Source organism: Varanus komodoensis, unplaced genomic scaffold (assembly GCF_004798865.1).
Source record: "Varanus komodoensis strain SLA01 unplaced genomic scaffold, ASM479886v1 scaffold116, whole genome shotgun sequence".
Classification (NCBI taxonomy): Eukaryota; Metazoa; Chordata; class Lepidosauria; order Squamata; family Varanidae; genus Varanus; species Varanus komodoensis.
Window position 1 is genome coordinate 679,079 of NW_025335333.1, and position 19,012 is coordinate 698,090.

The 19,012-nt window shown below is 66.2% G+C and overlaps 2 protein-coding genes across 2 annotated transcripts; both read left to right on the top strand.

Moving 5' to 3' along the window:
• The first annotated feature begins 4,986 nt into the window (after positions 1–4,986).
• Positions 4,987–10,058, top strand: LOC123018798 (proproteinase E-like). Its single transcript, XM_044421172.1, has 8 exons — positions 4,987–5,518; positions 5,756–5,934; positions 6,541–6,638; positions 6,999–7,133; positions 8,745–8,881; positions 9,039–9,181; positions 9,609–9,761; positions 9,967–10,058. The coding sequence occupies exons 1-8, from the start codon at positions 4,987–4,989 to the stop codon at positions 9,982–9,984; spliced, it is 1,395 nt and encodes a 464-aa protein (XP_044277107.1). The 3' UTR covers positions 9,985–10,058.
• Positions 10,059–15,754: 5,696 nt separating this feature from the next.
• LOC123018799 (proproteinase E-like) lies at positions 15,755–18,905 on the top strand. The gene is made up of 8 exons (XM_044421173.1): positions 15,755–15,794; positions 16,306–16,391; positions 16,591–16,688; positions 17,475–17,609; positions 17,689–17,829; positions 18,068–18,245; positions 18,349–18,501; positions 18,666–18,905. Exons 1-8 carry the CDS (start codon positions 15,755–15,757, stop codon positions 18,903–18,905), a joined length of 1,071 nt encoding a protein of 356 aa, XP_044277108.1.
• Positions 18,906–19,012: the final 107 nt, after the last annotated feature.

Genomic DNA, 19,012 nt, shown 5'->3' on the forward strand with positions numbered 1-19,012 from the left:
AGCTGGGCCCCGCGGCGGCCCCGGCCCCGCTCACAGGCCCCCACCGGAGCCACGAGGGCAGCGCCGCCGCAGGCGCGGGCGGAAAGGCCATCCACGGGACCCCTGCGCGGCCCCCGCCGGCAGAACGAATGCGGAGCCCCTGGCGCCGAAGTCCGGGCGAGCCAGGGAGCTTTCACCAGGTGCCAGCTGTCCCTCGGGCGGCGAGCACGCCCCCACTCGCCCGACGCCCGCCTGACTTTTTCGGGCACCAGAGGACCCTTTGCGCGGCGTTCGAAGGCCCCCCGCGGGGGCTTCCGGCGCATCGAACAGCTGAGCTCCCACCGGAACACGTAACGGGTGGCACGACGCATCGCTTGAGCCGGCAATTTGCGGCTTGGCACGCGCCAAGGCTTGCCCTGCCTTTGTTGGCAGTGCCAGCCCGCGGCTGCCGTCGGGCACGATGGATTCCCCGGTTCCGCTCGGCCCGTCCTGACCCCAGGCGAGGCTCTGCCACTTGCGCCATCCCGTCGCCTTTCCGGGAGGCGAGGGTCCTGCACCTCACGCTCGGCCCGGCACAGAAATAACGCCGAACAGAAACGAAGGCAAGCTCTCGCACGCGTTCCGACTTCCACCCGCCCCGTCCGCCTCACACGGGCTGCCCCGACACACCGTCCATCTTCTTCGCTGCCGCTCGTGTGGGGCAGCGAGGCCTTCGGCGGACCCTGGCACTCTGCCTGCTGCTCCGTCTCCGCCGGCCAGCGCATACTGCACATGGGAGAGGCTGGGCGGGTACCCGCCGTGGTATCTAACACCCACACAAATACACAAACCGGCTACACAAACACTGCCCGCAGCACAGGCACGTGCATTCGCACGCCCTTCCCTTGCCCTAAGAGCACAACCGCGAAGGGAGCACACAACTCTGTCCGGGGCAAAACCCGCAACCGCCTCTGCAGAGGACCGCTAGGGCTTAGGAGGGGGAGCCGCACGCCGTGTGACTAGGCAGGGGAATGGCAGGCGAACGGCACGCACTCCCCCCCCCAGACTGGTGCTGGAGCCTTTCTCACACGTCAGGACCCTCCCCTGGAAAAGGTGGCGGCAAGGAGAAAGCAAAGGGTGCTCTGAAGCATGTGCAGAATGAGCGTTCTTCGCCAGAGAGAGACCGCAGCCCCCAAACATGCTGGAAAATCCTCCAGGGAGGCAGCACCCAGGGGAAGGCTGCTGCAGCCAGCCCCCCCCCCCCCCGCCCCGTGCGCACAGCCAGGCCCTTACATGGGAAAAGAGACGGCCTGCCAGGAGCCGAGCGACGCCGCCTCTGCGCAGGAGTGCCGAGCCCCGAAGAAAAGCCAGGACGGGGGAGCCATCTTTCCCTTGTGCTCCTCTGGGGAGAAAGGAGAGGGAGGGGGCCGGCCTGTTCTCCACAGTCTGCAAGACACCCAGACTCGTCACCGCTCTCTCCCCGCAAGGGTGCCTTGTGCCAGCTGCCGGCGGCTCTTCCCTGCTCTGGGCAGGCAACCCCATCAAAGCGAGGCACTGTGGACAGGCGTCAACCCCAAGCAGAGCCCTGGGAAGCCCTAGCCCTAACCCTCACGGGGGCTGACGAGCGCCATCCGGCCTCCCGGCCTCGCTGGCTTCGCTCTCCTGGGAGCTCCGCAAGGCAAAGCAACGTTCACCCCGAAGCCACTGAGGCTTGAGCGCATGTGGGCTTGTCAGAAATGCGGCGGCATCGAGCTCAGAGGCCCTGGAGGAGAGGGGAGTTGGCTGCAGCTCCTGGCCCATCGGCCCCGGCTCGCTCGGTCCGTGGCCGGCCGCCAAAGCAGACACAAACGAATGCAGGGGGGCGGGGCCAATGGCGACGCACCTCCCCTCCAAGGAAGCAGGGAAAGGGCAGGTGGAGGGCTGGGGTGGAAGGGGGCACGGCTGCGCACGGCCAGGGAAACGCGGGCAGGGAAAGTGCCGCACGGAGGGGCTTCCCTCCCCCCACGGGGTCTTCCCAGAAAGTAAATGGTGGCGATCGAGGAGAAGGGAGAGGGCGGCCTCCTTCACGTGGCACATGGACGATGGCATTTGCTAGCAGCAGCTGGAGGGCCTGAGAAGGGAGCAGCCATGGAGGCCGAGGGTGCTGCCCGACGCACGGTGCGGCTGGGGAAGTTCCTGCTGGCTCTCCGCACACGCACAGGATTGCGCCTCCAGACCGCCGAGGGCTACCGGCCGCGCTGGCGCGGGAGGAGGGTGCCAGCTGCGTGTGGGAGGCACTGTGGCACTCCTGCCCCTGGGGGGCTTCCCACGGCCTGATTGGCCGCTGCGGGAAGAGGCCCGGCCTCCGGAGGTCTTCGGTCGGAGGCACCAGAGCCCTTTTTATGTCTAAGCGGTTGCAGGGAGCCCTGTCTGGATCCCTCGCACAGGCTTGCTCAACAGTGGCTTTCTGGCTGGCCGCCCCCGTCCCGCGGCTGCCCGCATCCTGCAAGAGGAGGAACGGCGTTCCTTGGATCAAGCCTCCCAGGCCGGCCAAACCTCAAACGCTCGCCACCTTCCGGAGTCGTGCCCGTGAGGAAGCAACGGATGGGCGCTCCGGGGAGGGAGCGACGGGAATGCTGGGAGCCAGCGGCGGCCACCTTCAAGAGGCCACGAGCGCCACGTGCTTCTCGGAAGCGGAGCCTTGCCATGGTGCTGCCGAGCAAGTAAAGGCTCTGGCCGAAACGGCAGACAAGCGGTCAACATCCGTTCTCCGAGGCTGAAAAGCGATTAAGGAGGATCTGTGGAAACGATTAGCCATGATGGCATCGCTCTGGAACCGCCGGCTCCGAGGCTCCCGACTGCGGAAGGCCTGCTGCCGCGTGGGAGGCGGCTCTTTCCACCCTTGGGGCAGCACGCTGGAGGCCGGGAAGGCGGGCCGTTGCCCCGGTCCGGCAGGGCGAACAGGCGGGCCCCCTCCCTCTCCTTTCTCCCCAGAGCAGCACAAGGAAAAGATGGCTCTCCCCTGTCCCAGGCAGCACTGAGAGGACGGGCTGCGTCCTCCAGCCTGCAAGTCGCTTCCAGATCCCATCCGGATGGGCCCCGGGCGAGGCTGCACGCGGGGCAGCCGGACTTTGATTCGTCCTGCCTCCTCTTAGGCTACCTTGGTGTGGGATGGGGGGGCCTGACCCACATGCTGTCTCTGTGCTGCCCTCTGCCGGCAGACGGGGGACTCGGCCTCTCCCTCCAGCGCCAGTGGATTAAACCCAACTCCCGCCACCTAGTCCCCTTGAGACAACGGCGGGTCCTCTTCCTGACGGCAGAGTTCTAGTCCTCAGGGTTCTGGGCAGGAGGGCAGTCTGAATGCGGGGAATCACTGGATGCTCTGGGGGAGCACATCTCGCCCAGAATCTGCCTCCCAGGGTCCTCAGGCCCCGGGCCAAATGAGCCTAGCAGGCCGGGCGCCTGCTAGCTGGAACCCACCTTCCTGCCCCGAGCCGGTGGTTCTATTCCCTGCACTCCAGGGGGACTGCTAAGACCCCTGGCCTGCCTGGGTGCGACAGCATTCAGGCACCTGCAGAGCGCTCCCCGTCTCCCTGCAGCGCGCTCTGCTCCAGCGGAACATGCCCAGCTCTGTCCAGCTCCCCTCGCAGGGCCTGCGCCCTCCTCTGGACCCCTCCCAGCCACCTGGCTCACCCCTTTGCTACAGCCCCCCTGGACACACGCCCCCATCGCGATGGGCCACGCGTGCGCCTCCTGTCTGGCTCCAGCGCCTGCTTGCGGATGGCCCGGCCGGGCCCCTGTCCCTCTCCTCCCCACCCTCCTCCGGCGCCAGACGAGGTGCCCACAGCTACCACCACCGCCCCACCTCTCCTGCCCGCTGGATTCGCCGCCTTGCCCGCCCAGGTGCCTGAAGCAGAACCTTCCCGGCTGGGCAGCCGGTTAATGATTTGCCAGGCTGCCCCACATCTGCAGCGGGTCCCAGGGAGGGCGGGGGGCTGGCGTGGCGGAGGCGGCGCCGGAGGAGCAGGGCCTGCTTCCGCAGCCTCGTGGCCAGCGGCTGGCGTCTCTTCCGCAAGTGGGGAGAGCGCGGGCCTCTGGGACGCAGGGGCCAGGCCTCTGCTGTGCATGCAGACATCCTGCAGGTCATCCTCCGGCTCGAGGGGGAGCGAGCGAACCTCCCCAGCCCAGGTAGCAGGGCCTTTCCAGACTGGGAGGAAGAAGCGGGCCATTTTAATTCCTCATCATACCAGAGACCTACACAAAAGTCAGGAGCTGCTTGTTTCCTTTCCCACCTCGGCTGACCAGACTTTTGCACGGCAGTAAAAAAAAAAAAAGAAAAGAAAACAAAGAAGCAACACACATGACCACAAACAGCCTTGAAAATTTGAGCAGACGGCATGCAAGGACTTCTTTCTACACCCAGAGGTGGCCTCCCTGGAGGATACGCCTCCCTCTGCTGATTCTGGGCACAGGGGTCTCCTTGTGGTGGGCAGAGGGGGCGAGAAGTCCCTCCTCCTATGCTCAGGTGCACTCTTGCTCAGCCGGTCACCCCTCCCAGGGCCGATTCACTGCAGGAGATTCACTCCAGGTCAGTTCTGCAGGGTGCTCCTGGGGAAGAAGGGCTTCTGCAGCGAAAAGGACGTGCGGTTCTGACTCCGCAAGAGGAAGATTGGAAGCTGCCCCCTGCGAAGCGAGACGCGCGTGCCTGCCTGGCCAGGGCGGTCTGCACCGGTGGGCAGCGCGGGCTCGCCAGGGTTCAGGCAAAGGGCTTTCCACCGCTGCGAGAAGATAACACGGACGGAACCTGGGATTTTTCCACACGTGGGGCAGATGCTGCAGGCCCTTCCGCAGCTGCTCTCCCTCCCTCGGGGCGCGTGTGACTTCTGCAGCTAAGAAATGAAAGGGGCGGGGGGGGGGGGGGCAAGGCCGGCTCCTGTCCTTGGGGCGTGCGACGATAAGGGTTTATCACCATATTCGGGGCATATATTAAAAGGCCCGGCCGCCGCCTCCCCTCCTCAGACCCGAAGGCAGCCTCTCCCGCCCGCCGCAATGTGGAAGCTCCTAGTCACGCTCCTGCTCGCCGCCGAGGGTAACGTGCCGCCCCGGGGCAGCTGGCTCCCCAGCCCCTCTGACCCCACTGCACGCTGGCCACCCTCGCTCCCGGCCCCCCGGCAGCCTCTCGCCACGTGGGCTGGGATCGCGCGGATCCCACCCTGCCCGAAAGGCCACGCGTCCCATCGGGGCTCCCCCGAGCGGTTCCTGGCCAGGGCTGAAGGCTCGGGGCAGGGGAGCCCTTCTTCTTCCTCCCACAGCCGAGAGGAGCAGGTCCAGGCCATGCCGGCAGCAATTCTGCCCAGCAGGGGGCGACAGGCTGGGCGGGCAGGGGTGGCCGAGTGGAGGACGGAGGGCACTGCGGGAGAGGTCCCGATCCTGGCACCACCGGTCAGACGGAACCGTGTGGCGTTTCCGTCTCTTCCTCCTTCGGAAAGCACGGCAAACGCAGCAGGGGGCCCCGTGGAATTCACTATGGCTAATTCTAAGGGCCCAGTGTTAGACTCCGAGGGGTCCCGCTCGGCACCAGGTGCGGCAAGCGGGAGGACGTGCGCTTTGGCTCCGCTGCAAGGCAGCTGGACTGGTTAGCTGCAGCGGGAGGCGGTGGGCGTTGGTGGAAATGCCGCCGCGGAGAGCGCTGCAGGCACCTGGCAAGTGGCCGAGCGAGGGACCACCCTCGTGGGCTCCAGCCCCCGGCAGGGGATCCTGGGAAGCGCGACCAGCCAGAGCACTGCACCCGATTCTCCCCGCCGGATCTGCGGTGCAGTCGGGGCCCAGCCCCGTCCCATGAGCCTCTGGCCGCCGGGAACGGTCGGGACGGCGCCAGTGACCCTCTCCCTTGCCCTGCTTGCCTTCCCAGCTAGCGGCTGTGGCCAGCCCACGTACTCCCCCGTGAAGAGAGTCGTGAACGGCGAGGACGCGATTCCTCACAGCTGGCCGTGGCAGGTAAGCGCAGCCGCAGCGGGCCTCGCACGCCCAAGGAGAGCGGGGAGGGGCGTCGGGGGGGGGGGCGGGGCCCCCCCCCTATGTGAAGACCCGCATTTGGGGCGTCTCGGCTGACGAGGGGAAGGCGTGGGAACCGTGCACCTGGTGATGCGCGGTAAGCAGGCGAGGGAAGCTGTTCCCCCTCCGAGGCTGCTTCACCGAGGGAGGCGCGAAGTCGGGGTGGACGAGTGAGGGTTGCTGTCCATGCAGCACAGGGTGAGCATACGGGCCCGGCCTCTGCGTGATGGGCCGAGCCCCCCAGCGTCAAGGGCGTCGCAAGCGGATTAGACCAGTTCAGGCAGGCGGAAGCGCTGTTGCCCGCCGTGGGCGTCGCGCAGGCCCCGGCCGACCGGCCTCCGAAACCAGGCGTGGGCATCGCGTCTGACCCGGCGTGGCGGGGCCGCACGTGGGCCACCGGCCGTGCTCACACGGTCCAGCCAGCAGCCCTGCGTGGCGACCGGCGGGGGGCTCCTTGGCATGACCGAGGGCTTCGGACATTATGGGGGTTTCTGGACCCCCTCCTCATGTCCCAGGAACAGCCCTCTGCCCACTCTGCCCCTCTGCCAGGTCTCCCTGCAGTACCAGGCCGGAAGCGAGTTCTACCACCTCTGCGGGGGCACCCTCATCGGCCCCAGCTGGGTCATGACGGCCGCGCACTGCATCCTGTGAGTCCGGGGTTTGCGCGGGGGGGGGGGTTAAGCTCCAAGGGGAATGGGGGCGCTTGAGGCAGAAGGCGGGCGCTTCCCTTCGGGGAGCGTCCAGAGCTTGGCTACTGGGTCCCTGGGAAGAGCGCGGTGTCGTTCAGGCTGGCCCCCACCTGACTTCAAGCATAACATTGAAACGATCCAGAGAGGGAGGAAAGGGCACGGTCCCCCGAGTCCAAGCTCGCCCCCCCCCTTGTTTGCAAAGTGCAGGAATGCGTCTGGGGTCTGAGAGGCTCGCAGGTGCCTGCCCCGACTCGACTCGGACGCCTGCCTGAGCCGCCTCCCTCGGCCACGACCACGATGGCCGCTTTCCCCCATCAGATCCGGCTTCAGCTACAGGGTGGTGCTGGGCGAGCACGACCTCGGCACGGTGGAGGGCACGGAGCAGAACTTCCCCGTGGACTCCAGCAACATCTTTGTGCACCCCGGCTGGAACGAGAACTGTGTGTCTTGCGGGTAAGTGCCCCAGCTCTACCTGAGCTCCACATGCGACAGGGCAACGCCTCGGGGGGGGGGGGGAGAAAGCCAGCCCGCCCACCCCGTTCTAAAGCGGAGGGACAGTGAGAGTCCCCGCAACTGGTCTGGGTTGGGAGGCGTACGGAGAGTGCGGGTCAGTTCTGCTTTTCCACATTACCTAAAACACTTTCCTCTGCCCCAGCGCACACACACACGCAGATTTTTTTTCCCTGCAACATAAAGCTGCAGTGAGACCTAGCCCTCTGTCCACAAACAGCTGTCCCAACAGTAAACCCGGAAGCACAACGGAACGTACCATATTTTTCGCTCTATAAGACACACCTGACCATAAGACGCACCTAGTTTTTAGAGGAGGGATCCATGGAAAGCTTCCTGATAATCACAGGCACATTCCCCATCACTTCCCCATGGGCTTCGTTAAAAGACGGGTTGCCATTTGAAAACACACACCGACCTGGGATGAACAGCTCTCACCTGCGCCGGGGGGGTGGGGGCGGAGCAGGGCGCGCCGAGCACGTGCCGGCCAGGTGGTGCCACATGGTGCAGGCGGCCGGCAGCGTCCCGGGAGTCGGGCACACACACACATTCGCTCTATAAGACGCACAGACATTTCCCCTTACTTTTGAGGGGGGGAAAAGTGCGTCTTATAGAGCGAAAATACGGTATCTCATTTTCTGGCACGAACACCTGGCTGTAACGAGCCCGCTGCCAAGTCAGTTAGCTCGTTTACGTATCGATTACTGCAGCCACCACAGGAGCCTGCTCTGGCTCAGGAATGGAACAGAAATGCTACAGATAAATAAATAAATAAATGCCCCCCCACGCGCCTTTATCCCAGAGTGCCAACAGACAGCAGGGCCAGGCGAGGCTTGCCGCCAGAAGCCGGCCTGTGCCCGGACGGGAGCTGCCAAGTGCCGCCGGCCCCCGGAGGCATCGGGCGCTTCCGCTCCTCCGTCCCCATCGAGCGAGGGCCGCCTGGGGTGCTCCAAGTCACCTCAGTGCAGCGAGAACCCGCAAGCCGCATTTCCACGGATGCTTCCCAAGCAGAGCACCGGCAGCGCGAAGCACCTGCTGGATTTTGGGAACCCAAACTCATAACCCTCAGCTGGATTCCAAAGCAGAGCACCGGCGGCGCAAAGCACCTGCCGGATTTTGGGAACCCAAACTCATAACCCTCAGCTGGACGGCAGGCCACAAATACGAAAAGAAAACGGCCACAGAGAAACAAGCTTCCACGGACGGGGCAGCGTGTGACGGCTTGGGGCTGCGTGCAGGGCAACCATGGAGAGGGGACAACTGAGCGCCCTCTGCAACGGGGGTGGGGGGGAGGTCGAGAGCTCCAGGGCCATCGAAGGAACGGGACAGGTGGAATGCGACCCGGCCTCCCCCAAAGCTGGGCTTCCCCCAGTGCTGCCTGGGCCCCTGGGGAGCACCGGCAGCACGCCCCATGCAAGGAGGGCAGGGCCAACAGAACTCGGGGCAAGCCTGGACCGGGCCTGGGAACGGACCAGGGATGGCACGGCTGGTGCCGCCACGGGGTCTTCCCAGCCACACGGGGCAGCGGCTCACTGCTCCCCCTTCCTCCCCCAGTGACGACATCGCCCTGATCAAGCTGTCCGGCACCGCGGCGCTCAATGACAAGGTGCAGCTGGGGTGCCTGCCGCCGCCGGGAGAGCTGCTCCCCAACTGGTTCCCGTGCTACATCACCGGCTGGGGAAGCCTCTACAGTAGGTGGCTCCACCCCGGGAGTGGGGATCATGCCCGCGGAAGCAGCGGGCAGGGGCTGGGCGGGACACGGCAGGGGGCCCCACGTGCCGGCGGCACCAGCCACGGCCAGTCGCTGGCTGTGCGCCAGAGTTTAACCAGGCTCCTTCTCTGCCGCAGCCGGGGGGTCCATCCCATTCATCCTGCAGCAGGCGCTGCTCCCGGTGGTGGACTATGAGCACTGCTCGCAGCCAAACTGGTGGGGGACCACGGTTTCGAGGAGCATGGTCTGCGCTGGCGGGGACATCCGGGCTGGCTGCAACGTGAGTAGCGAACAAGAGCCCCAGAAGAGACGAAAACGGGGCTGGGGCTGGGGCGGGAACGCTTGGGAGCCCTAGGAGGAGGGGGGCCCTTCCTGCCCCAGAAGCAGCGATACCTGCAGGGATGCGCTCACTGGAGGAAGCAACGTCCGGGCCGGATCGGCCCTTTCTGAGTAGGCTAGCAGAGGGGGCCACAACCGGGCCTGCTGTACCGGATGCCAGGCACCCCCAGTCCCAGCCCCTGCCAGGGGAAGGAGGCCAAGCAGAGCCGGGTCGGGCCAGCACGCTCCTCACCGCCAGGCCTGCCGGGCACACGGACCGTGCACAGCTAGCCGGGGAGAGCGGGGCCCCACTCTCGCCTTCGTCCCGGGGGGCTTCCTTGCCCCGCCCCGCCACGCAGGCAGTCGCCTGACACGGAGTGCGATTGCAGGGGGACTCGGGCGGCCCGCTCTCCTGCCAAGCTGCGGATGGGAGGTGGTACGTGCATGGCATCGCCAGCTTCGTCTCCATCATGGGCTGCGACACCCCGGAGAAACCCACCGTCTTCACCCGCGTCTCGGCCTTCAATGCCTGGATCGAGACGGTACGGGCCTTCTTGCTTCCTCTCCACCATGCGGGGCCAGGTGCCACAGGCCCCACGGCCGGGACTGCCCACCCCTCTCACCGGGGAAAGGTCGGGCCTCTCCTGCCAATTCAGCAGCTGGCCTGGCGGGAGGGGGCAAGGGCGCCACGGGCGACTCCGTACGCCGTCACTGACAACGCCGCTCTGGCTTTGCTTTGCTTTGCAGACCATCGCCAGCCACTGAGGCGAGGCAGGAGCCCCTCCTCCAGAGCGAATGTTTCGGCTGTCCGGGGAATAATAAAACCTTTCCTGGAAAAACCATTGACTCTTCTTTTCCAACGGTTCCCTTGCCCATCACTGCTATTCAGAAATTTGCACAGTGGGGTTATTCACCTGCCCTGGATTGGGCCGCCGGATGCGCACCCTTTCAGCCTTTGGAAGGGTGCACGCACATATACATGGAACTAACTGTGCCAACAACCTCCCCCCCCAAAGTTACTGGGCTGCAAAACAATTACTGACTGCTTGGAGGCGGCTGGGTCACTCACGGCCCGGAGGCAGCTCTCTGTGGCTACGGAGGGAGTGCTGGAGTCCAAGGCTGAGCTAAACCGAGGCTTGCCATTCCTGACCTCCCACACAAGAAAAGCAATTGGTAACACACCTGGAAGGGAGCGGGCTGCACCCCTCCCTTACCTGTAACCTTTACCTGTTGATTCTTCTCAACAAGTCAGAAATACGTTGGCTAAGCAGACTAATGGTTTGCCCACTGGCTTCCTGTGTTACATCACGGCAAGCAGTAATTGCTGGACTGACTCTCTGGAGGGTTGAGGAGCAATCAAATATCCTTTCAAACTTGTCCAAACTGTCACCAAGTCTTGTGACAGTGAGTTCCAGATGCAACAGGGTTCATTAACAAACAACTTACTGGGCGAATTAGGGGTGTTTAACTCAGACAACTGCATGTGCCCAGGTTTGGATGCCATCGAAACTAGCTGTGAATGTTGCATGCAGAGGTTGGCTGTCAGAATTAGACCTGGCTCACCCACAGGGCACGTCCCCACAAAGAGCGAACTGCCATCACATTCCAACTGCGTGAAACTACCAGTCTAAAATTGTTTCTAGGTTGCCTTTAAAAGTAGAACTCTCTCAACACAGCAGAGAAAATAGCAACCAGCAACAATAATAAAAACAACAGTAAGAAATAATACAGTAACAGATGAACTTACCAACAAAGAGCAGCAAGCAAGGCCTCTGAGAAGAGCAGCGACATCAGGGCGGTCTTTGGAGCGTCCCTGAAGATCCGCGGCGATGCAGCCCCGTGGAAAGCGGCCCCGGGTCTGGGGCACCACTGGGGGGTTCTCCCGGGCGACGGTCCCCTGCTGGGAGGCGGCGTCAAGGGCCGGGATGGGGCGGCAGGGCCAGGGCGAGAAGCTCGGGGTGAGGCGGCATCCGCGTCCGCGTCCCCGGGGGGCTCTAGCAGCGAAGCAGTCACGGAGCAGGCCAGGAAGCGGAGGAGGCGCCGGGGCGGCCGCGCAGCGAGGCGGCCACACAAGGACCGGCAGGACCCGTGCGGCCGAGGCGGGGCCTGGAGCCGCGGCCTGGCCCGCGCAGTCCTCCCGGGGCCGAGCGCTCCGGCCGGGCGGGGAAGCAGTCCCGCAAGCACCGCCGCCTGGCTCTTCTCGGCCGGGCCGCCGGAGCAGCCAGATGTGGACAGGTGGGCCGGTGCCGGGGGAGGCAGTCGGCCAGGGGGCCCGGGCCGCGACGGCCGCACCCTCGGGCGGGCGGGCTGCCTGGGCAGCGCCGGCGGCTGGCGCTCCGTCGGGCCGGGCGCTCCCCGCCGCCCCGTGACGCTGGGCCTCCGCGCCCGCTCGGCCGGCCCACCCCGCGGGGCTGTTGTGAAGGCCGCAACCGGCGAGGGCGCCCGCGGGCCGCCGGGGCTTCCGGGCGTGACGCCCGAGGGGAGCGCGCCTCCGCCGGCCGGCTTCGAACAGCCCGCGCCCCGACGGCGCATGCGTGCTCTGCGCAACGGGCCGCGTGCCCGGCGAGGCTGCTGCGCATGCGTCGAAGGCCCGCGTGCGTCGCTGAGGGCACGTGCGGCGGCAGGGAAGGAGGGCGGCGAAGGGCCGAAGGGGCGGGGCCGCAGGGTCACGTGGGGCGTGGGCGGGGCCACGCGTAGCCCCGGACGGCCTGTGGCGCCCGCGGCCGCCGCTGGGGGGCGCGCTGACCCCGTGGGAGAAAGCGCGCGTCCCTGGCCTCGGCCGCCGGCGGCGGGGTTCCGATGGCGGAGGGCAAGGCGGGCCCGGGGCCTGCCGGGGCCGCGAAGAGCGGGGCGGCAAAGGGCCTGCGGGACAGAGAATGGGGCGCGGGGTGCAGCTGGAGGCAGGCAAGCCACGGGAAAGGGCGCAGCGACGGTGCCCACGGCCTACACACGCCTGATCCTCCCAGACACGGGGGCTCTGTGTCCCCCCAGCACTGCTTGGCTGCTTCTGAATAATGATGGAGGGGGCAAAGAAGGAGCCAGTGCGAAGAAGAGAAGAGGCTTTTTGCTGGAAAGGTTTTATTGTTGTCCGGACAGCCGAAACACTCGCTCCGGAGGTGTCGCAGCCCATGATGGAGACGAAGCTGGCGATGCCGTGCACGTACCACCTCCCGTCCGCAGCTCGGCAGGAGAGCGGGCCGCCCGAGTCCCCCTGCAATCGCCCTCCGTGTCAGGCGACTGCCTGCGTGGCGGGGCAAGGAAGCCCCCAGGGACGAAGGCGAGAGTGGGGCCCCGCTCTCCCCGGCTAGCTGTGCACGGTCCGTGTGCCCGGCAGGCCTGGCGGTGAGGAGCGCGCTGGCCCGACCCGGCTCTGCTTGGCCTCCTTCCCCTGGCAGGGGCTGGGACTGGGGGTGGTGCCCCTGCAGCCGTAGGGGCAGCTAGATGGTGCGCAGCAGGACAGACCAGGATGAGCTGAGCCGTGTGCCTACTCACCCCGCTGGCCAGGTGAGGTCCCGGCCCCAGCCAGTGCCGTCTGATGTGGACTAAGGGTGGATCTGTGTTTGCTCTGGTCCTGCGCCTCTGGCTCTGAGCGGCTTTTGTGCACTGCGCCTTTGGAAGCCTCTGCTGAAAGGGGGGGATGCGCTCCGATTTCATCCGCCTCCCAAATCCAGTTATTCCTCCTCAGCGCTGCAGAGGGTCATGACTTGCTTCCCCGATGGATAACGCACGTCCAGGGCGGAGCAACACTGATCTGCTAACGCAAAAGCAAGTCCTTAAATCAAACCGTGTTCCCCGCCGGCGGGCCTCCTCGTCCGCCGCAGAGAAGCGGAAGAGTGACGTGGGGGAGCAGGGCCCGCGTCTCCCTGCGCGCCTCCGAACCAAACAGGTGGCAGGGATTTCTCCATCCCGTCTGAACTGCAGCCCTTCTGCTCACGAGGACCCGTTTTAGCCGCTCTCCTCCGCCAGGATACCACGGGGATTAGAACTCGGCACTCCATCTTCCTACTTACCCACAATTTATGCAGCGGGGTCCCCGTCTGTGCACAAGGGTGTCCCCCGAGTTCACCAGGATGTCCTGCTCGGGGCCCTCCTTGCTCCGGTCGTACTTGGCCAGCGCCACCTCGTACTGGAAGCTCGTTCTGCAAAGAGCACAAAGCCCTCTTTCGGGCTGCACCGAGGAGGCCGTGGGGGGCAGCGGCTGGAAGGCCCCGTTGCGCCACGGTGCGATTCGGGTGTTGCAAATGGGATGCCCTTCGAGAGGGGAAAGGACCAGAGAGGGACGCTGGGGCCTGCAGGCTCCTGGCTACGTGCGGAGGGTGGACTTGGGAGATGCGGTGTGCGGCGGTCATGACCCAGCGGGGGGTGACGAGGGTCTGAGGAGGGGAGGTGGTGGCCGGGCCTTTTAATAGCTTTCCAAGATGGAGTGCCCTGCAGCTCTCACTCTGTGCCCCAAGGACGCCGTTCGGCCTTGGCTATGTCCCATTTCCGATCCGTATCTCTCCTCTCGGGACGTCACGCTTGCGCAGAGGCACAGAAAAGGGCCGGCATAGGAGAGCAAGCCGAAGGTCCCACGCTCGGTCCCTGCCGATTCCCGGCAGGGCCGGCAGAGACATGCGCACCGTCCCCGTGGAGGCGCAAGGCACGCCGGGGGTCGCTGGATGCCGGCCGGCCTTCCAGCCCCACTCAACCGCTCCCACCGTCAGGTGCCTCCAACGGTCTAGTCAAGCCCCGCTCCCAAGCCTGCTTTGGCTTTGCTTCTGCCTGGGGGGTTACAAAGAAGAGCGGCTGCAGTGCGAAACGTGCAGCCCTCCCCTGCCCCGACTCCGTAAGCAAAGATCAACAGAAAGGAGCACATCCTGAGCACAGGTCGCCTGGCAGACAAGGACCTGTCCACAGAGCGTATGGCCCAAGCTCGGCAGAGGGGCATCTTGGTCCCCAGAGCAGCCGGTGGGAAGCTGTCGGGCTGGCCAGTCTCCTCTTCTGCTCTATCGTGGATGGGCTTCCACGGGAGGAGGTTGAGGCCCCGTCGGTGAGGGCGTTCAGGGATAGGCTGGACATGCACATGGTGGGCACATGTTGTGAGCAGTGCCTGCTGGAGCCAGGGGTCAGGCTAGATGGCCCGGAGGACCCCTCTGCATGAAATGAGGTGGAGGGTTCCCCTCCCACCCTCTGAATCCGGGAAACCGCCAGGAGAATCGCCCGGCCTGTCCCCCAGAGGCTCAGCATGGGCTGGGGCAAGAGTCGCGTGCTTGGGAACCGTGCGTGGCAGAACCAAGCAGGTTTTGCCCTTGGAAGGGGGGAGCTGGGGGCTCCCAGTGAAGGTGGGACTGCGGGAGCAACCTGACAGCCTCCGAAACGGCCACAGTGGCTCTTCCGGCTAATTAAAGAGCGCCTGCTTGATTCCACTTAGGGTGTGTATTGCAAAGAAAAGGCCTCCACTGCTTTTTTCTCCTGAAGGAAATGAAACCCAAGCAAACTGCCCCACCAGGAATGTGTGACCGGAGACACACAATATACAAAATGCGGGAACTGAGACTGTGTGCAGCTGCGAACACGCGGCTTGCGAGGGTCCCGGCGGCGATGGCACATCTGCAGCGGGATGCGAGAGGCGCAGGCCTTCCCCTGCCCCCCGGGACCTCCAGCCTTCCCCCGACCGAGGCAGGGCCACTCCAGCTTCCAAACTAAAGCGTGCCCATCCGACGACGACAAAGGTTCCAGTGCGCCATAAACCAAGTCGGCTGCTGCAGCCGGGATTGAGCCAGCTGGCCTTCACCGCAGCTTTTGATCTTCTCACTGTGAACATGGAAGCCCTTCCTTGCGCAAAAACATGTTTTTCCAACCAGGGTTATTTGTCAATAATTAACAGGCCCCCCCACCGCCCTGCCGCCGCCACCTGGACACCTGCTTGCACTCCCCAAGTGGCTCCGTCCAGCCCCTTCCTTCCACGCCACCCAAGTCCGTGACTTGCCCTTCGAAGCCTTGAGCCTGAATGCAGCACTGGCGGTTCCCAAGCGGGGGGGGGGGGGGCTCAGGGGCATGGCTCCCATGCAGCGGGCTCCTAGCACTGCTGGCAGAAAACCGGGGTGCTGCGCTCGCGTTGCATCTCCCCGAACGGCTGCCCCAAACAGTTTCTTGCTCCTGTGGCGAGGAACGAGGTGGAAGGGGCAGCAGGCGCTGTGCCAGCGTGCCACGGGGCAGACCGGGCACCTCTTCCGGGCGACACACCCGGTGGATGCAGGGCCACCTCTGCCTGCCGCGTGCCCACGCGCCTGGCGCGGCTCGAGCCAGGCCGGCCCCCAGAGAGCGGTGGCTGTGTCCCCCGCTTCCTCGAGGCCGGCCGGGGGGCCGGGCGGCTTCCGCCTGCCTGCGAGGGACGGATCAGCCCTCTTGCTCCCTGGCGCTCGCCCTGGCCGGGCGGGGGCCACGCGCGACCTTGCCCGTAGGAAAATGGGGCCGCCGGACAGCTGTGGCCGAAGCCGCCCCTGATAACGGGCCGCATAAAAGGCCTGGCCGTCCGAGCACATCGCCTGTCAAGATGCTGGCGCCGTTGCTGCCCGTGCTGCTGGTGGCTGTTGGTAAGGAACGCTGCCCCTGCCTGCCCCCCCCTCGCTCTCGCTCCCGCTCCTCAGGCCAGCCCAAGCCCTCGGCGTTCCCACAAGGGGCAGCCTCACCGCCCCCTTCCGCAGGCAAAACTAGGGACGCAACTGTGTGCAGGGCCGGCGCCGGACACGCCGCAGCCCGTGTGGGAGATGCCCTCTGGGATGGCGGCCCCTTCCTGCTCAGAAACCAGCCCCATGGGCGGCGGATCCTGGGCCGGCGAGGGGTGCCTGAGGCAGCCAGTTCGCCTGGGGGGCGCCCAGCTCCGTCCCTCGGCATCGTGCCCCCTCTCCGTGCACGGCGGCTGGCCCAGCTTGCGGGATGCGGGGCCCGTGTGTTTCATGGGGCCGCCAACACAAGCCCCGCTCAGAGAACACAGGCCCGAGCATGGCAAGTGGGAAGCCCGTCGGAGACAAGCCGCCGGGCCGGGCCGGGGGGGTGTGCGTGCCCCAGCCGACCTGCCCTGCTCCGCTCTGCTCTGCTCCGCAGCCTCGGCCTCTGGGAAGCCCGTCTACTCTGCCAGTGCCCGGGTGGTCAACGGCGAGGATGCAGTCCCCTACAGCTGGCCCTGGCAGGTGAGCGCCCCCCCCCCGTCCTCCCGTCCCTCGCTTTCAGCCTCCCTCCACTTCTCATCTTGAAGTCGTTCCTTCTTCATACTTTTCACGGGGGTTTGATGCCTGAGGCGGCAGCAGAAAGACACGCACACGAAGCCCAAGTGGGCAGAGGGCTGAGAAGAGCCCACCCGCCTGACCCCCCCCTTCTGCCTTCCCACAGATCTCACTCCAGTATGAGAAAGACGGTGTCTTCCGGCACACCTGCGGGGGGTCCCTCATAGCCCCCAACTGGGTCATGACCGCTGCTCACTGCATCTCGTAAGGGCCGGGCATCACTTGGGGGGGCCTGGTGGAGGGAGCTGCTTGCCGGGCGGTGGCAGCTATTTCTTTCCATCTGCAGGAAGGCCACCATCTTCCCAGGTGGGCCGACCAGGTGATCCCAAAATACCTGCCGAGCTTGGCTTAAAGCTCTTCTTGGCAGTGGCAAAGCAGCTTCCCGGCCGTTCGGAAGTGCCAGGGTCCGTGGGGAGCAGGCAGCGGAACCAGGGGGTGGCGGGCAGGGTCTGAGCCCTGCTCGGGGCTTGGGGCCAGGGCACGAACTGGGGACACGGGTCAAGTGGGGGAGGACGTGCTCGGGGCTGAGCCAGAGGTCCAAAGCAGAGAGGGCAAACCGAGCAGGTCCCCCTGGTGGGACTGGACCAAGTGAGGCTCCGCTGAAGGGCAGGCGCTGAAGCTCCCGGCCGAGGCGGCTGCTGGGGGGAGTCGCTGCCCTGAGACAGCTCTTCCCCGGCTGGGCGGTCCTGCAGGGCCCGGCCCAATCTGGTGGTCATTCGAGTTCTGGCCACCAGATGGCGCTCCGGAGCCGCCCAGCTCCTGACCAGCGGGGGGGGGGGGGGATAAAAGCCGGAAGCTCCCCCCATCTGTGGCTGCAGGTGCAGCGGGGGTGGGGGGCTTGCAGAACTGGCCCCCGGGCGTGTGGTTCTGCACTCCTGGGTGCCCACCGCTGCTGCTGTGGGGGCACCGGGGCAGGGTCTCTGGGGCGCCACGGGGAGCCCTCGCCTGGGTGCCCCCGCAAGGCCTCTGCTGACGGCCCCCGCCTTGCAGAAAGTCCCGCAAGTACCAGGTGGTGCTGGGCGAGTACGACATGGGCGCGGAGGAGGGGGCGGAGCAGCGCATCCCCGTGAACTCTGGTGACATCTTCGTGCACCCCAAGTGGATCTCCATCTGTGCGGCCTGCGGGTGAGTGGGGTGACGGGGCCCGGGGAGGGGCGCCCCCCGCCGCGCATGGCGCCCTGTGACCCGTCCTGTCCGCTTGCAGCAACGACATCGCCCTGATGAAGCTCTCCCGCAGCGCGCAGCTGAGCGCGAAGGTGCAGCTGGCCGGCCTGCCCCCGGCGGGGCAGGTCTTGCCCAACGGGTACCCCTGCTACATCAGCGGCTGGGGGCGGCTCTCCAGTACGTAGCGGCGGCGGCCTGGGCGGGGGCATGAGGGAGGGGCGGCCGGCAGCACGGGCAAGGGGGCCCTCTCCCGGCCCCCTGCCCGCCTCCCCCGCCCCGGCAAGCACAGGACACCAGCCCTGGAGAGGAGGGCCCCGGTGGGGAGGCCTGGCACTGACCGGGGTGGGGGGCCTCCCTCCCTGCTTCCCACGACTTATCCCCGCCAGACACCGGTCCTGCCCCCTCCCTCGTCCCCCCAGCCGCCTGGCTCTAATCCGCGTTGCGCCGCCCCCAGCGGGGGGACCCCTCCCCTCCAAGCTGCAGCAGGCCCTGCTCCCCGTGGTGGACAACGAACACTGCAACCAGCCCGACTGGTGGGGCGGCGTGATCCGGCAGAGCATGGTCTGCGCCGGAGGCGACATCCGGGCCGGCTGCAACGTAAGCCAGGCCCAGCCGGGGGCGGGTGGGGGGCGGCGGGCGCCCCTTCCCTGGGCTCGGCCCCGGCTCACCTCGCCGCCGGGGGGCGGCTTCTCGCTTGCAGGGCGACTCCGGGGGCCCCCTGAACTGCCAGGGCAATGATTCGAAGTGGTACGTGCAAGGCATCGCCAGCTTCGTCTCCAGCCTGGGGTGCAACGCCCTGAAGAAGCCCACCGTCTTCACCCGCGTCTCCGATTTCATCGCCTGGATCGACGAAGTAAGTTGCGTCCAGGCGGCCCTCACTGGCTTGCTTGCGGCGGCATCCCCGCTCTTCCTTCCCTTGCTGCCGAGCGGAGGCAGGTGGAGGGGCCGGTCGCCACAAGGGAGGGGGGCAGCTCCAGCGGACCCCCGCTAGCGCCAGGACGCCCCCTCTTTCACAAGGCTGAGCGGCTGCCGCAGTCCGGAGAATGTGGGCATCCCGGCACCTGGAACGGGATGAGAGCAGATGAGCGGCCGCGCGACGCTACGCAGTGGCTGCCCAGAACTCAGAGCCACCACCGGAAAGGTCCCGCAGGCCGGGCTTCCTTCCCGAACGACCCGTTTGCTTTTCTTCCAGACCATGGAGCAACACCCATGACGAGGCGCTGGCATCCGGGGAAGATCCTCCTACTTCTGGAATAAAGCAGCCTAAAGAGAGTCTGCTGGCGTTTCTTTTGTTCATTTCGCGCAGCGTCTTCTGTCTGGGTCAGAGCATCTCCTGCAACCCCTGGGTGCAGGCGGGGGGGGGG

Excerpts from the sequence above, each read along its gene's own strand:
- LOC123018798 (XM_044421172.1), top strand. The coding sequence starts at position 4,987 with ATGTGGAAGCTCCTAGTCACGCTCCTGCTCGCCGCCGAGGGTAACGTG. Across the intron at positions 7,134-8,744 it reads GAGAACTGTGTGTCTTGCGG|TGACGACATCGCCCTGATCA; the intron begins GTAAGTGCCCCA and ends TTCCTCCCCCAG. Across the intron at positions 9,182-9,608 it reads ACATCCGGGCTGGCTGCAAC|GGGGACTCGGGCGGCCCGCT; the intron begins GTGAGTAGCGAA and ends GTGCGATTGCAG.
- LOC123018799 (XM_044421173.1), top strand. The coding sequence starts at position 15,755 with ATGCTGGCGCCGTTGCTGCCCGTGCTGCTGGTGGCTGTTG. Across the intron at positions 17,610-17,688 it reads TCCATCTGTGCGGCCTGCGG|CAACGACATCGCCCTGATGA; the intron begins GTGAGTGGGGTG and ends GTCCGCTTGCAG. Across the intron at positions 17,830-18,067 it reads TGGGGGCGGCTCTCCAGTAC|CCGCCTGGCTCTAATCCGCG; the intron begins GTAGCGGCGGCG and ends TCGTCCCCCCAG.